At 36.2% G+C, this 16724-nt stretch overlaps 1 protein-coding gene and 1 non-coding gene across 2 annotated transcripts; one reads left to right on the top strand and one right to left on the bottom strand.

Annotated features, from left to right (window-relative positions):
* Window positions 1-6683: 6683 nt before the first annotated feature.
* Window positions 6684-8929, bottom strand: LOC118264306 (protein yellow). Its single transcript, XM_035576778.2, has one exon. It carries the CDS (start codon window positions 8658-8660, stop codon window positions 7311-7313), a length of 1350 nt encoding a protein of 449 aa, XP_035432671.1. The 5' UTR covers window positions 8661-8929; the 3' UTR covers window positions 6684-7310.
* A 7512-nt stretch (window positions 8930-16441) lies between these two features.
* Trnae-uuc (transfer RNA glutamic acid (anticodon UUC)) lies at window positions 16442-16513 on the top strand. Its single transcript has one exon. It is a non-coding gene; the product is annotated as a tRNA-Glu (tRNA).
* The last annotated feature ends 211 nt before the right edge of the window (window positions 16514-16724 follow it).

Below are 16724 nucleotides of genomic sequence, written 5' to 3' on the forward strand. Positions count from 1 at the left end.
CGCATTGTATCTACATAAGTTTTTGAATTCATTGTGTATGTGTAGGTATTAATTCATAACTTTAAATGTTAAATGTTACCTATGAGATCCTATTTTTGTTAACTAATGTTTTTATTTTTATATGTTCACTATTATGTTTTATTTCCCTGTTTCTTTCTTTTGTTATTTTGTATATATAAGTATTTGTAAGTATGTGCGTTTTTTTTTTATAGTATAATCTTTGTATCTGTGTGCATGTCTACTGTTGAATATATGCTTTTTCGTTCTTTCTAATTTAACCCATCAACACACCTGCCGTCATGCCTGTCTCCGAATGACGCCTTATTGTCAGAGAGGCTTACAACAAACGGCGCGCTTCATCTACATTCATCAAGCTATTCATGTATGCTCGTCGATTGAAGGCGTTGATTCACTTTTAATAAAGGTTTCGTTTTACATAAACAAGCTTTATATAGTGTGCCATCGAGGTCTTATAGGCTATGTATGACGTCGATGGCATGCATATGAATGGCAGCACATCAAGATAGGTATAGGTAATCCAAACTGTCAAAATGCTTTAATAAAATTCAAACCTTATTCTTTTTGCAATAAAGATGAAATATTGCTTGTGTCTGTACATTGCCTTATATTTTCCTCCCAGGAAGCGAAGATTTTTCTCCTTTATCAAGATAAATGTGATGAAGCCCGCTGAGAGTTACTTATTTAAAGCAGCCTGGCGAAGTTACGCATTATATTTCATTACAACTTAGGTACTATACCTTCATTAAGAACCTATTTGAAAATGCTATGGTATGTTTTATACTCGTAAATCGTAATGCTGTTTAAAAAGTTGAAAAATAACTTTGAATTATTTCTGTACTATGTACCTTATCTATATTATACATGTAGAGATCTAATTTAAAGGACATTAAAATGATACGTGTAGGTACTGCATATAATTTTGTATGTCAACATGATCAACATCATTATATTTGCTACATGTCGTTCATTGACCCTCCCAATCCTTATGACTTCCAAATCGGCAAGCTTAAAGCGAGTAGCATCCAGCGGCTCTCTATATACAATGTAGATTAATGTAGTTAGAGTACGTATGTAGGGTAAAACTCGTATATGTACAGTTAGTAAAACAGGTACAACACACAAAATGATCACATTAAATGTGAAAAACATTTCAATTACGTTGTACAGCGCATTTCTGAGCTAATATGGTTATGGAGGACGCGCGATGATGAGCATTATGTTAATGTGACCACAATTTGAATGACATTGTACCACATTACCTCGAGACTTGTCAACAATACTGCATTAGGTATTATCCAATTAACTCGATGATTCCATGATAATTATACTGCTTAATGAAATGTACTGACATTCTAATTTTTACTGTTAATATGTGGAATTTAGTGTTAAACTCATTTTCACCGGTTATCTTATGAATCCAATTTAATATAGTACATATTAGATATACGACTGGGAAAAACGATAATAGAAAACTTAACGACTCGTTCTATGCGTGACCAATTCTTTTACGGGGTTTATATGATAACATAACCTAACGATGTTAAATTATCAACGATAAATATAGCAATTAATTCATGCACTCATGCCAACAATTATTATTCTAATTATATTTAAACATGCAACTGGTTTCAGTGAAATCATGACTATTCTGTTTGTGTACCAGTATATTCAATACAATAAATAAATAAAGAATTAATTAGGTAATTAAAATCGATCGAGCGACAGTTCGCCGAATTACTTATCGGACTTTCGTCGATAGTTGAGTACTTTCTACATTAATCCTCTAAGCAAAGTGTACAAAAAATGTTTGGTGAAAATCACTCTCGATTTCGGATCGAATCCAAACTAGTTTACAGTTGACACTATTCGATATGGATGCAAGACTGTCGGTAATATTATCGATAGCTATCGTTGTGTTGACATACACACGGAACAATATTACTTATGTATGTATGATTATTTTGCTTTAATTAACGACTGTCTTTAGAAAGTATATTTGGTATCAGTTTGTGTACGACACGAAATTCCGTAATCGTTTGTTGTTGTGTCAAGCGAACATAAAGATATAAATAAATATGTATTAACACATTATGATACTGCCTCGTTTGTCAAGTAGTCGCAAGTGTTACTGCCGGACAAGGGATTCAATTTTCGTGTCATGGGTTTTTTAACATGTCCTAGATCGTAGGTTCAAGTGTAGTGTTCATGCTACATGGCTCGACCGGAGTGATACCACGGCCTCACAGAAAACCGCCGTGAAACAACGCTTGCATTGTGTGAATGAGATTACCAGAAGCCCAATTACTTCCCTTCCCAATCTCCGATTCCCCAACAATCCTTAAATTCGTAACCCCGAAAAGGCCGGCAACGCACTTGTAATACCTCTGGTTCATGAGCGGCTCGTTTACCGGTTCATAACATAAAAAAAAGTAAGATAATGCAGTACCAGTCAATCAATGCGCATGTATTTTTCAAAACACAACTGGTCTATTACTAGAGACGTAAGTGTCGAGACGAATCTATAATGCATGTTTACGCTTTTTATAATACCTGATGATGACCTAGGAAGACATCGCATTAATGATGTTTACGCGTAGTTTTATCATACAACTTTAATGAATATGGAAAATGGATGCGCAAATTATACGTTCTAAATTAGATAATTATGCATTAACTACTATAGCCTGAATGAGAAGGTGAGAAGGATTGTCGTTGATCGAGTGAAGTTAGATTTGATGCCCAAGTCGACAAGATGATTATGGGTTCTTTCGATTTTCAAAAATCTAGGTAATAGAAAAGAGTAAATAAATATGTCGGGTGCATTGCTCCAGGTCTCTATAACGTTACTGGTGTAAAGGGGGTATTGTATTTAATATATACAAATTACTGCCAACGGCTTCGCTCGCGTTTCCGTGGAATAAAAATTATCTTATCATTAAAGTCAGTTCATTCCCTGTTTCATACCAATTTCTTCAAAATTCGTTTAGTAGTTTCAGCGTGATTGAGGGACAAATATCTAAACATTCAAACAAACTTTCACATTTATAATATTAGTGTGATGTGACTATATGATATTTTATTTTTACCTTCCAGTTCCTAGATCAATGGCATAATTTATTGAATGCCAGTGACACGCCATTGATTTTTCTGTTCACACGATTAGACTGATGTTTATGCGATTTGGCTCATGCCACAGCACTGTTATGTTTATACTTTATATAACTCACTAGAAACAAAAGTTGATATTTCCGTAGTCTATCTAGTGTTCAAGTGTCAGTTATAAAACATAGCTATTGGTGGCGTTTATTTTATTTCTTTTATTGACGTAACGGTGAGGTTAAAAGGTCTAGTTCAGATAGTAATTTGTTGAAGTTAATTTGTTAATGTAAACTTAATTGTAATTATATCATAAAATTCGGACATATAGACACCAGATTCGCGATGTATTAAAGAAGACTCAAATTAAAAGTACCCAGTATGTTGTATGAAAAGAATGATGACTGATGATGAAGCGAAAGAGGTAAGATTCGTAGCAATTGGCGGTCCATTGTCTCTGCCTAGCCCCATTGAGGACGGGCGTCAAGTTATGTATGAAATTCATATGTTATATCTTACATTTAAGTGTAAGTTTTCACTAGAAGGAACTTAATGTGTTCAGCAATGGAATACGATCAGCGAGCTAAAAATTATGCAAATTAAAAAAATAAAGAATTGGTCTTGAGTTATGCAGACGTACCTACATACTAGTTTGCTTTGAAGCTATGAATGAGCAAATCAAATGTTATTCTTCTAAGATTCACAGTATGTACATATATCTTAATGTTGAATGTTTGTTTGTTGAATGAGTTAGTCTGGAAACTATCTGCTGTTCACTCAAGAATGTATAATTAAATACTGACTTAAGATATGTTTAGAAAAAACACTGATCTTGTAAAGAAAAATGTTATTTATTTACATTTTTTACTACATTGATTAATTACTGCTTCTTCTTCTTATACGCATTAAATCCTAAGTGTGGGAAGACTGGGCCGGCTCGACCGAAATGATACACGGCCTCACAGAAAACTGATGTAAAATAACGTTTGCGTATTGTGAGTGAGGTTCCCGGAGACCCTATACCTCCCTTTCTATCCCCGATTACCCAACAACCCTTAAATTCTTACCCCCAACAGGCCAGCAACGCACTTGTAACGCCTCTGGTGTTTCAGGTGTCCAAATGGGTGGTAGCGATTGCTTACCATTCGTGATCCGTCTGCTGGTTTACCGGCTTATACAATAACACAAATCCTAGCCTTGCTATAGAATTAAAGGAAATCGTCTCTCAATACTTTCCTACATGGCTCAGCTTTCTACACGAAGTAGTTTTGGCTGTACGTTGTCTGTCCGTCACTCAGTACCTAACGGAAGAGTTAATATAAATTGATTGATTAATGCAGAACAAATGAAAGTAGTTACTCGAGTAGAAACAGGACTTATCTACCTACGTGTACATATATCGATAATTTGATAGGTGTATAGTCTGTCCAAATGAGTTAAATGATACTAAAAGATAAAGGAGATATTTCTTAAACCTTTAGATAGCTACATCCTGATATGCATATTATATACTACCTATGATATTCCCTGATATATGTATATACAACCTGTACATATATCAGGGAATATCATGATTTAATTTCCATAACTAAATTATCATGTAATTCCTCAACGTATGTCGGTATATGATGCATTACATTTGTAAACGATTACAAGTGCTTACTTATTTAATTAATGGTCTACGTACATCCTTGCAAATGGACTTAGAAACTTAAGTACTGCGCACACATCAATTACTATGTACTACCATAAATTTTCCAATAATGGTCATTAGCTATATGATGGACAGTAAATAGTAAATTTTTCCATACATCTCGAGTAGTGTGATGCGAAGTCACACATAGTGTTTATTGATCATACTCATAGCTCATGATGTTTATGTAAATATTGTGCATGTACTATATAATGAATATGGAATGTCACGGATCACCGTGTTTTATTATTAGAGGCCATACAACAGGTGTTTTGTTAGAAGTATAAATAAGCGGAGTGCAACATCTATTGATTGGCGAACGGATTGCGAACGATCATTGTCTGGGCATTTGACTTCATGACCTATAGAGGGTCATATTTGTGACAATGTAGAACATAATTACTGACTGCCTCGTTGGTCTAGTGGTCGCAAGTGCGACTGCCGGACAAGGCATCTCGGATTCGTTTCACGAAGCGACGAAAGTATTACTGGACTTTTTTCGAATTTTCGAAAATTTCTCAGCAGTGGCACGGGGTCTGGAATTGCGCTCAGTATATGGCAATAGGTTCACCCCCTGTTACATGGGACTTATAACACAAATGGTGAAAATAGTGGGTGTACTTTGTATAGCGGCATTACTTACCGTAATATGCACTTCTGCCTACTCCTTCGGGGATAAAAGGTTACAAGTTAGAACATTATTATTAGTAGTTTAATAGTAGATAGGAAGGAGATAATTATTTAGTTGGTGCGTTGTATGATGGATGTGTAGGAGGGAAGGTAAAGAACACTATGTTTGTAGGTAGGTAGGTAGGTAAAGTACATTTTGTATGTAAACACCTATAGGTATGTTGTGTCTACCAACCTCTACATAATGACGGCATGAGTTTATGTACCTATATGTCTACTTTAATAAAAACATACTCAACATTGTTGTAAGCAAGTAAACACGAAGTATTCTTACAATGTTCATAGGATAACTTTATTTTGTAAACTTAACACGTTCACGTAATAAATTAGAGGCTTCAGTAACTGTTGTGCCCCGAGCTTTGTATGCAAAGTAAATACTGCGAGAATCGATCTCATAACAATATGTTCCTCACTGTATTGGTTTTATGTTCTATTGTGATGTTTAAGCAATTTGCGAATCTATAAATCTACATTTAGAGTTTTGAAGCTACATTTAGAATTCTATAATATCATTGAATTGTTTTATTTTTAAAATCATGCTAATTGTGGCTGTCAGTATTAATAAATGTATGAATTGAATTTGATATTGAAATACGTAAGTAGTTGTTCGAGATTTCTAATTATGTATGTATTATATCTATTTTTGTGGTGTTAAACAAAGTAAATATTATAAATAAATACCTAAGTGGACTTCATGCTGTATTTTTCTGCAGTTGTATAGTTGCAACACAATTTATAGTTTACCCAACTAGGTAATAGGATAAATAACCTCGTAATGTTCAGACGTTGCGTGGCTGGTGTCTATTTTCTTTTTTTTTCGTAGTGTTTGGCAATTATTGTCTGAAATAGACGATTGTGTACTAATGGAAGAATTGATGTTTAGTGTTATGACTTTATATCTGTCTTACTTATCTTAGACTCATGTAAATGGATGAAACATTGTTTGTTTAGCAACAAGTGAGATTGTTTATACATATAAATATAGAAGTGTGTCATTTACCTTTATTAAGTTTACAAATGTAATTTATTTTTATTCTGTTTGAGTATTCGTAATGTAAACTTGAGCTCCTTGTCTACACGGCGGCCTTGCGGATATTAAACGAGATTCCTCCGCGACATCAAGTTAACAACTCTACGCATTCAGCACGATCTGTGTTTGCATGCAAATAAAAACTACAATCAGTATAATATGATAAACACGTTTATTCATAGTCACACACAGTCGCGTCCACGCAACATACAATCTTACATATTAGTTGCAATAATGTATAATACACAAATTATCTTAAACAGATCTTAACTATGTAGACTTATCGCACACTATGTGTCGGCGCGTACAACTCGATTCTCTTTGATATATACAGCTTCATAGATACTTGAGATATTAGTTGCTTACACATTACTGGTCAAGTATTTATATACCTAAGAACTATAAAATTATAAATAAATATTGTGCCGAGATGCACCTTATAGAAATAGTTGGAATGTTTATTGTTGAGCCGAGCCACGGCATTTGGCAACACGTCCTCGACCTTTCGTTTGGAACCAACATGACTCGTCTTCGGCACGACCCCTCCTAGAAAGGTCACCGTTGTTCGTTCTATGGTATACTATTCCTACGTAGAACTATTCTAAAATATAATTATTCAAAGCATTTTTACATGCGCATATCACTGGTTGGACCACGAGGTCAAGGTAACTTTAAATATTTTTGGTAATGTTACGCATCAGTCCGAGCGTTGCATAATGACAAGCACTAGTACTCAAGGTCGTGGCGGCCTGCAGGCCGGGCAGCCGGGCAGCCGGCGCACTAGGCCAGCAGCTGCGCCAGCGCCAGCAGCAGCAGCGAGCTGGCCAGCGCCGGGGCGGCCGCCGCGCTCTGCGGGCCCGCCGGCGACGTCGGGTCCGTCAGGTCTTCACTGAACACGTAGCTCTTCGATCCAGTGTGTGATTTCAAAATCCTGTAGTTAACTTCATTCACAGACACCTGATTTTTCACGAAGTTGTACAGCCTATTTATGACCACATAAACGTTTCCTTTATTATCGAATGTGAATCGGTCCACCCACTGTATGTAGTTGGGATCGCGAGCGATGGTCCGTTGGCCGACACGGAAGTCGACGGTCGTATTCCATTCCGCAATAGTCGAGTTTCCAATCAAGCCGTAGAATAAGACACCAGTTGAATCCATCTTCATGCCGTCGGTCTGCGAGGCTTTGCTGCCGAGGTCGACGACGTAGGGACGCAGCGCACCATTACCTTGCTGACCTAGAGATTCGTTTTGCAGCACGGAAGCGTTTATAGCGTACAGGTGATAACTTGACAAGGGACAGTAATATACTTTTCTGTCGACTTTGCCCTCTTCATTACGATATTGCGGTCCCAGGGCAATTCCATCGATGTTTACTGGTAAGTTGACTGAGGTGCCATTGATGCGGAAAAATGTAGCTTCAGAGACTGAAGACATTGACAGACTGTCGCGAACTTTCCACGATTTTTTGTCACTGCGGCGGAAAACTATGATTCCAGGATCTACAGCACTGTTGTCCGTAATGTACGCATAATCACCGTTCCTATTGTCCACAACAAGGTCATTCAAATAAGTAGTGTTAGGGTTCACCGTGTCTGCTGGGAAGGGAATGCGTTCCATTTCATTTTTGCCACTCTTGAGGTCTATTAGCACCAGCGACGGAGGACACTTAGCGTCTGGGTTCTGAGTGAGGGTACCCACACGTCCGTTGTCCAATATCCACATAAGGCCATTTTTATCAATTTCTATGTTTTGAACAAACTGCAACGCGTTGCAATCTCCGACAGCATTCTGGCTCCAGCTAGGAAACGGGCGCAACTTGGGTGCCGTGTCAGTTGGGGCCACGGGAATTGTCGCCAGTGTCGCTGGAACTCCGTCCAGCATCCTCGGCATAGTCAGGAACAAGTCGTCTTGGTAGAAGTTTATGCCAGAGATTAGGACGTTTTGGGGGATGTATCGGCTTGTATTGAGGTAAACCTCGCGGTCTTCCGGGGATTTCCATTCGAAATCGATAGCGTTCCATTCGTATATAACTCGAAACTGTTCGCGTCTAGGCGCGGGCGGTCGCGGCAATGTATCGTTTTGCGCGGCCGCGAGTGCGACGGCGGCGAGGAGCACCAGTGCTAACATCGTCGGTGGGTGCGCGGCGGGTAGCGTGTGGCGCGGACGACGCGGCCGATGTGACTGACGGCGGCGGCCGGACCAACTCTGCCGCCGACACTTCTGTGCTGAGCTGTGCTACGCGCGTGACCACACCGTAGACGTCACCCTTGCGTACGAAACAATCGGACCCTGAGCGATTCTTCAAATAAAATGTATAAAGCCGGCGAATACAAACGTAAACACAAAATGTAAACGTATTGTCGTACAGTCGTCGGTAGCGGTATGAGTGTAGATGTAGTCTGGAGGGGTGCGCCAAGGTCACAGATCTCGCCCCCGGCTAGACGGAGGGTCCGCCGGCTGGTGGATGTGTTGGTGACTGTTCAGATAATCGATTCACTCGGAAGTGTGTGTGTACTAATTGTACCTACCGGTGCGTGTATGCAGATTCGTTGATCTTGTAACGTTTCAAATCTTTATAGGTAAATCGATTTATTTTTAAAATGTGCAGTGTGTTTCAAATCATAATTTAGTTAGGAATATTTAGTTTGGCTCTGTTTGATTAAGTTAATTCGTGGATTGGATGTATATTCAAAAGCTGATAGAAATTAAAATATTTGGCTGTGTATGGCACTTATTTTCATTTAAAATAAAATACGGGTGAATAATATAAAATAACTACTTAGTTACTACAGATAAAATGAAATTCTACAATATAATTAGTCGAGGAACGAAGTGCAAAAAACAACAACAATTACTATCATGCAAACACGATACTATATTTAGTCGGTTACAATATAAAAGACACAATTATATTATTAGAGCAATGAGCAACTCGTTGTTGATAACGCCATTACGTACTTAAATTTACACTTTCATAAACATACATAGAGTGGCTGAAAGTAATAGTACTAAAATGAATGATTTCTTTACCTGTTTACGTACACACGTGCAGTAAACAGGATAATATACGCATATGAAATTAGGTACATTCATAGGTATGAGTTATTTTTGTAGTACCTAATGTGTAAGGAAAAGTAATTTATTTTGTAGTAATGTGTCAGGAAAATTAATCAAAATTCAAAGTACCTACCTACATACAGTGTGTAACAAAATAAAGTAAAAACAAAAGGAATTTTAAAGTAATACTTTTAAACATTATATAATTTAAGTTTAATATCATAAACCTGTAATATAACGTACTGTTATATTACAAGTTTAATAAAAAGTCAACATCGTTAACTTTTTATTAATCTCCTGTGACAGTCTACTGCTGGATTATGGGCCTCCTGAGTTGCCGATTACAGGGGCTTCGGCAACTGAAAAAAGGCAGCTTGAAAAGCAGGAGTAGGAACGGGGTGTTTTTAGTCAGTAAGAGTCTGACAATCGCTCTCACTTCGCCCAAGGCGGGAGAAATCATAGGTGATTTTGCCCCTCAAAAAACAAAAACATGTAGATTATTATGGAGAAGAGACGAGCAAGAAACTCCATATAATAGGTACAACACAACAATTTATCTAGTTATAAATGGAACGTAATCAAGGAATTAATTGATTATAACAGATAGTTAGTTATAAGATTAATCATAATCATTTTGATAACAGTAATTATCTACATACATTTAAATCATAATGTTGTAGGTACTATCAGTCATATAAATTGTATAATTTACACAACCGCGATTCATAATTGCTAACAACTGTGTGTACCGACATACAATTTTATGATTGATCAATTATTCTAGAAGGTGCACAAGAATTATGTAGTCTTCTCTAGAAAACTTACCTATAGATATACCTGTAACGGTTAGGTAACCATTATTAAACATATCTTCTGCCTACCCCATCGGAGATTAAAGGGCATATCGTTAAGCCTGTATTTAACAACAGAATAAGCCAATTACCATACACAGCAAACCAATCCAAATCCAGCCCTGTTACTGACACTGACAATCAACTCAATTATAATAGTAGTTTCTCATGTCAGTCACCGTGTTTCAGTGTTAACAGATCAGTGCCTATTGATCTGTTACTTAAATAACACTAAACGTAAATCTGCCAAAATATATGATCAAAAGGTACAAGAAATTCAATTACTTACTGTCGCTCAAACAGAGGCGCTCTAGATAATAGAGTTAACTGTTCAAACCGCAAGGGATTGAGTCTGACCTCATTCACCTCATTACTTACTGAAGCAGAATACCGATTTGTTCAACCTGTTTTTAATATTCAAATGTAATTATTTGCTACCCAATTGTATTTGTTTAGGATAAAATAAAACGTGGTTTGTATTTCGTAGCTAGATGCTACGGTGTCTAAGTGAGGAGAGGTAGCGTAGCAGTGCTACGCTTTTTGGAGCGACTACGCGTATCGCCTACGAATCTACGACCTATTTATTTGAGATATAGGTGATGAATTTCCCAATAAATATTATGTTTTTTGATCTTAGGTTATATCTCCAAATTGGACGAAATATTGCTTCGGATTTTCGGCTTTTTCAGGAATAGCATGGAATTTTAAATTGTATCTTACGTTTGATAATGATTGATTGTTATAGTGGGATTTCTGAATTGGAAGTTACAGTATGTTAACATATAGGTACAGTACCTACGGCGGACTAAGCGCCTGTTTCACCACCTTCATATAAATGCCCGATAAACTTATGTGACAGATAGTGCATACAAATTACGTTCTTAATTCAAAGTTATCTGATACATAGCGGCTATCCAGACATTGTGAAACAAGTCCTAAAATAAGTCGTAGTTACCTTTCTAGAAATAATAAATATTATTGTTAAATTGAATCATTATAGTCATCCTAATTGTTTACGTTATATTTTAATGAATGATTTTATCCATGCTAGGCTCGTAGTTTACAAACGAATTCTTTTCAAATTTCTAATCGCACACAATTGACAATGCGGTAATTGTATTGTTTCATGAAGCTTTGTTTGTTGTCTTTGTGTTTGTCAACATGTCCACTCTGAATTTGTAAACATATGTTGTTAGATTGACAAGATTTTTTATTGAAATACAATTCATTCTTTATGTATTCATAGTAATACTAATAATAGTAAATATCAATCGATAGAATGCGAGTGTACTGCATGCTTGGAAAGTCAGTTCGAAGTCTGAAAGGAGTGGAAAGTAAAACCTTAAAACATTTAGAACTATACTATACTATTACGAGTCTAGGACTGCCTCGTTGGTCGAGTGGTAGCAAGTGCGACTGCCGGACAATCGGTCGGGCAAAGCATTACTGGACTTTTTCGGTTTTTCGAAAATTTCTCAGTATTAGCACGGAGTTCGGAGTTATGCCCAGTATATGGCACACAATTGGTACATTGTATAGTGGCATTACCGGCCGTAATGTGCGCCTCTGCCTACTCCGTCGGGGATAAAAGTCGTGACGTTGCATTATTATTACAAGTATTTATTAGAACCACACTGAAATCTTAGGCGATAACTCGTTGTTATACCTTTTATAAGTAAATACATAAGACACCAATACAAGAGGGGTTGTTCCGTGTTCGTGACGAATAAGTTTCTGGGTCAAATATTCCAACGGGCACGCAGCTTGCTTCCACGTCCCGGGTCGGACATGTCGCCCCTTGTTCAGCACAATACGTGTCCTTCGTATAACTAGGTATTATTACTTTTTAATCGGTTCCATACATGTTGAGGTACAGAGGGCTTAGTGCGAGTATTTTTTACATTAACACGATCCAAATGTTACCGCGTTCAGCCCTTCAGATTGATTCGTAATTGTAGCTGGCCAAATTGGAGGCTTACTCTTGAGCCCCATTCTGATCGATTGACATTGATATTGAGAAATTTCGTACCCTTGAGTTGCGTCCATTGAGTGAATATTGAATGAACTAAATAATATTGAGTTTAGCTTTATATGCCGTACTCTAAAGGTTACGATTGGGCTTAAATAGTTTTGACAATGAATAATTATTGAGATTTCATTGGATTGAAATTGCACTGACATTGAGAGTAAGCGCTCAGATCGCCAAAAACTGTCAATCGCGTTAACGTGAAACCAACTCACACTAGGTCCTTTGTACAGGTCTGAGAGGGGAGATCGTCAAAGTTACGAATACTTGATACAATTCGCATTGACTCGACAGCTCTAATTTAAATCCCTCAGGCGCATAGGGTACAGTACACGGAACCCTCATCACATCTGTCTGTCTGTCCATCTACTTGATTTTCGGGTTAATAAAAAGAACGACTTTTGTATGTACTTATTTGCGATTTTATATCTATGTATGTTATGATGCTATAAGTACATACATCGATCTATACAAAACCAGTTAATCTTGATCTCGCTTTGTATCATCTTTCTGTACATTCAACCGTCAGTTTATACTGGTTTTGCATAGCTTGATGTGTTATCATATGTATAGTACATATTTGCGTTTTATTATATATTCTTGGAATATCCTCGTGCTTATTATTTCCACATAATATTCTCCTTTGTGGCTCCAGTCTTTTGTTTTCGATTTAGCCGTTACACATTCAATTTGATCTTGTTGTCAAGTCACACGTACCACATTGGCTTCAGATGTTACGGGGAATATCTTTTAGTGATTTGGATTAATTCTCTATTCTGTTATCTTTATCTTTATTCTATTAGTGATCCATATACCCACGGTTGTGTCGATGAGTTCGCTGGTAGAGATGAGATAAGGTAGTATATTGTACATAATATATATTAATCGAACATTGTACATACTTCAGTTAAATTTACATTACATATTGTATCGAAACAATAAAAAGAAATAATAAAATGGTATATAATAAGATTTTATACACATGTAATATAGATGGCGTTTGTAACTTTTTTGAACATGTGGAATTATATGTATATTGTTTTTATGAAAGAGTACAAAACACATGAATACGAAGGTGCATGTTTTTTAAGGTCAGAATTTATTGTAAATACGTGACTACTAATAAATAGTAAACATGTATGTTTTTCCTTATTTATGTAATGGTATCGTCTTCTAGTATATATTAATCATTCATTAACAGTAATTGTGGTGGTTATTCCACCATCATTTATTTAATGGTAACTCAATCTAGGTCTTGTTATTGTTTTCGGAACAAAATCGTTAATAAGAAATAGTTTAAGTTATCATTAAATGTCTCTGAGTACGACAGGTTGTACGTTACATTTCAATAATGGTGAAAATCATTGTTCGGGAGCTCGGACTTGTACCCTTAACTCCATCGTTTTGTAATAAAGTCGTAAGTTGTCTTTTTTTTAAACGTTGCCCCACATTAGGATTTTATCCTGTGTCGTAAGTGAGTTTACAAACATACAATTTCACATGCACATGACACCCAGACCCGAAACAACAATCTATGGGTCACACAAAGAGTTGTTTCGTGAGGGAATCGAACCCGAGACACGTTGCACGGCAGCCAGTTGCCCAGCCACCGCGCCAACCGTGCAGTCACCTAGTTTATAACACCTAGTCCCGTCTAGTCTGTATACCTATACCTGAATATCCAACGTTATAGAATCTGTAAGGTTTTTAGCCTTTCTATTAAAAATAAATATTGTTACTTCTACAATAATGTTATTCTTTTTCATGCTTGTATCAATATTTTCTTATTTTTTTCCTGATTAAATGATTATAAAAAGTCTTTACTAATTATTGGTTGTAAATATTTTTAACTGTAGCATTATATATGTACTAATGAAAAAAGAACAGGAGTTTTTATGTGTAGGCTTTTAAATGGATTAGTGCAAACTATGGACTTAATACATGGATTATTCCAGTTTTTTTTAGGTATTTGATAAAAAGAGCTGATTAGCTATTAAATAAATCATTTCCCATGTCATAGTGAGTCAACCAGAAATCAGGGCGGCAGATGAATCATTCCGCTCAGATCAACGGTCAATATTCATTTTATTATAATAATTTATATTGAACTAATTAATCATAGAGTTTTAATAAATCATTTTATAAAATACTATCAGAAATGGGAATTATTTCTTGTAAACATTGATAAATGATATAATTTACATTACAGTTAAACTAGCTGCTCTGGCGCTGTTTCACCCGCTATATCAAACCTTTTTCAATTCATTTTCTACTTTATTACCAAGTATAAAGTTCCATGTAAAAAAAAATACAGTTTGGTTCGTGGGCTTAGCCGCTATGCTAGTAGTATTGTATCATAATGTGGTTAAATAAGTAGTTATATATAATATAATATATACTTGGTATTCTAGTATTTCTTGCGATGTACGAGTAACTCAAAGCTTCACAGAATTTGTGCCAACTTTATGACTCATGGCATGGTAAAATACAATGATTAGGATGACTAGGTAGGTAATTTGTTTGTATTAGGTTTAGAAGGTGTATGATTCGATTTTGAAATTAATAAAGCGATTTGAAATATTTTTTATACCATTTAATTTCTATTCTTCTAAGCATCGAGAGCCATCACGGCCAGCGATCTATTTATATGCACTGTTTTATACTTACCGATTACCTACAGACAATTACAAGTGAAGAAACTAATAAGAAGCATAATAAGTACCTAAGTATGTGTTTTTTTTATGGGACAACCTCCCCCACTGCTGCAACTCCTGTAAGCCAGGATATACAGTAGATACAAGTACCTACAACCTTATCTAAGTAAGTATACGTATATTAAACGTTTTAATAAGTCCAGAGACGTACATTGCAGGCTGTATAAACAATGGTCTACTAACTGTATCAGAATCATTGTTTCTCAAATATTCAGGTTAGATGCGTTTGCGCATGGAATTCTAAATCACAACCGTCAATGACTAACCAGATGATAAATGTGCATCGTTCTAAATTCAAAGTGCTGCTGTTGACATGAGTAAGGTTCTTCCGTACACGATGCGCAAGAGTTGACTGATGATTAATTGAATTATATAGATGATTATAGTATAATTTATATGCTGGTCGTCTGTTTACTATTTTACAAAAATAATTATATTTAATTTCTTGAAACTACCTCGTTGGTCGAATGGTCGCAAGTGTGACGTGACTTACGGGCAAGGTGTCTCGGGTTCGATTCCCGGGTCGGTCAAAGCATTGCTGGACTTCTATCGGCTTTTCAATATTTCTCAGTAGTAGCACAGAGTCTGGAATTGTGTCCGGCATATAACAATAGGCCTGTTAAGCGGATACCTGCAGTGGGATTATGGCTGAAAATATTGACGTGAACATGGAATAGAAAAAACTATATTATGTGCAGCACACCGTAACTTAAAAAAGAATAAAAAACTTTTATCACATTTCTAGGAAAATAAATTAGGAGTGAACATTTAGTGATGTGAATATTTTTAGTTCAAAATTTGCGCAAATTTTAAATATAGAGGCACGGCAGTGCCGCCTCCAATTCATGCACGAAAGTGACACGGCCATATTATCATCCCTTGTTCGAAGTACCTTTTTCAACTTCTTTGGAGTTTAAAAAGGTACTAGTTTAACTAACTTACTAGTGCTGCCCTCTTGGGACAATTTTGATTTGCTTGTGCTGCCATCTAGCGGGTAGTAGAGTTATCATTACTAACGCATGTTGTATTGAGTTGGCACAGTTCTTTAAAGTACCTAATGTGTATAGTAGATGGCAGTATCTTTAACTTTAATCTTGACTCTAATTTGTTTTGACTAAAGGTAAGATTATATTAGCTTATTTTTATATATTATTTTAATATTTTTTTTTTTTTGTTAAATATTGTGTATGATTTTTAGATGATACGATTATCCGAACAAAGTTAAGGTATATAATCAAGTATTTCAACTCATCTCTCACATCCCGTATGGTCTAGTGGCTAGGATACCTGGCTTTCACCCAGGAGGCTCGGGTTCGATTCCCGGTACGGGAAAATCTTTTTGTTTTTATTTTAACTTTATTTTCCTTAACACATTAAACGCCATGGGGGGCAAAAGTAACCGGCGCTAGCGGAGGATTTGCCTTCAACAGATTTTCGTTGGCAGTCAAAGTCTTAATTGAATAGATTTCAGCGTATGAATTTACACATAATATTTATCTGGATTAAGTTAAATATCAGAATCTATATAAATGTTGCACCGAAC

This window comes from Spodoptera frugiperda, chromosome 26, assembly GCF_023101765.2.
Source record: "Spodoptera frugiperda isolate SF20-4 chromosome 26, AGI-APGP_CSIRO_Sfru_2.0, whole genome shotgun sequence".
NCBI classification, from domain to species: Eukaryota; Metazoa; Arthropoda; class Insecta; order Lepidoptera; family Noctuidae; genus Spodoptera; species Spodoptera frugiperda.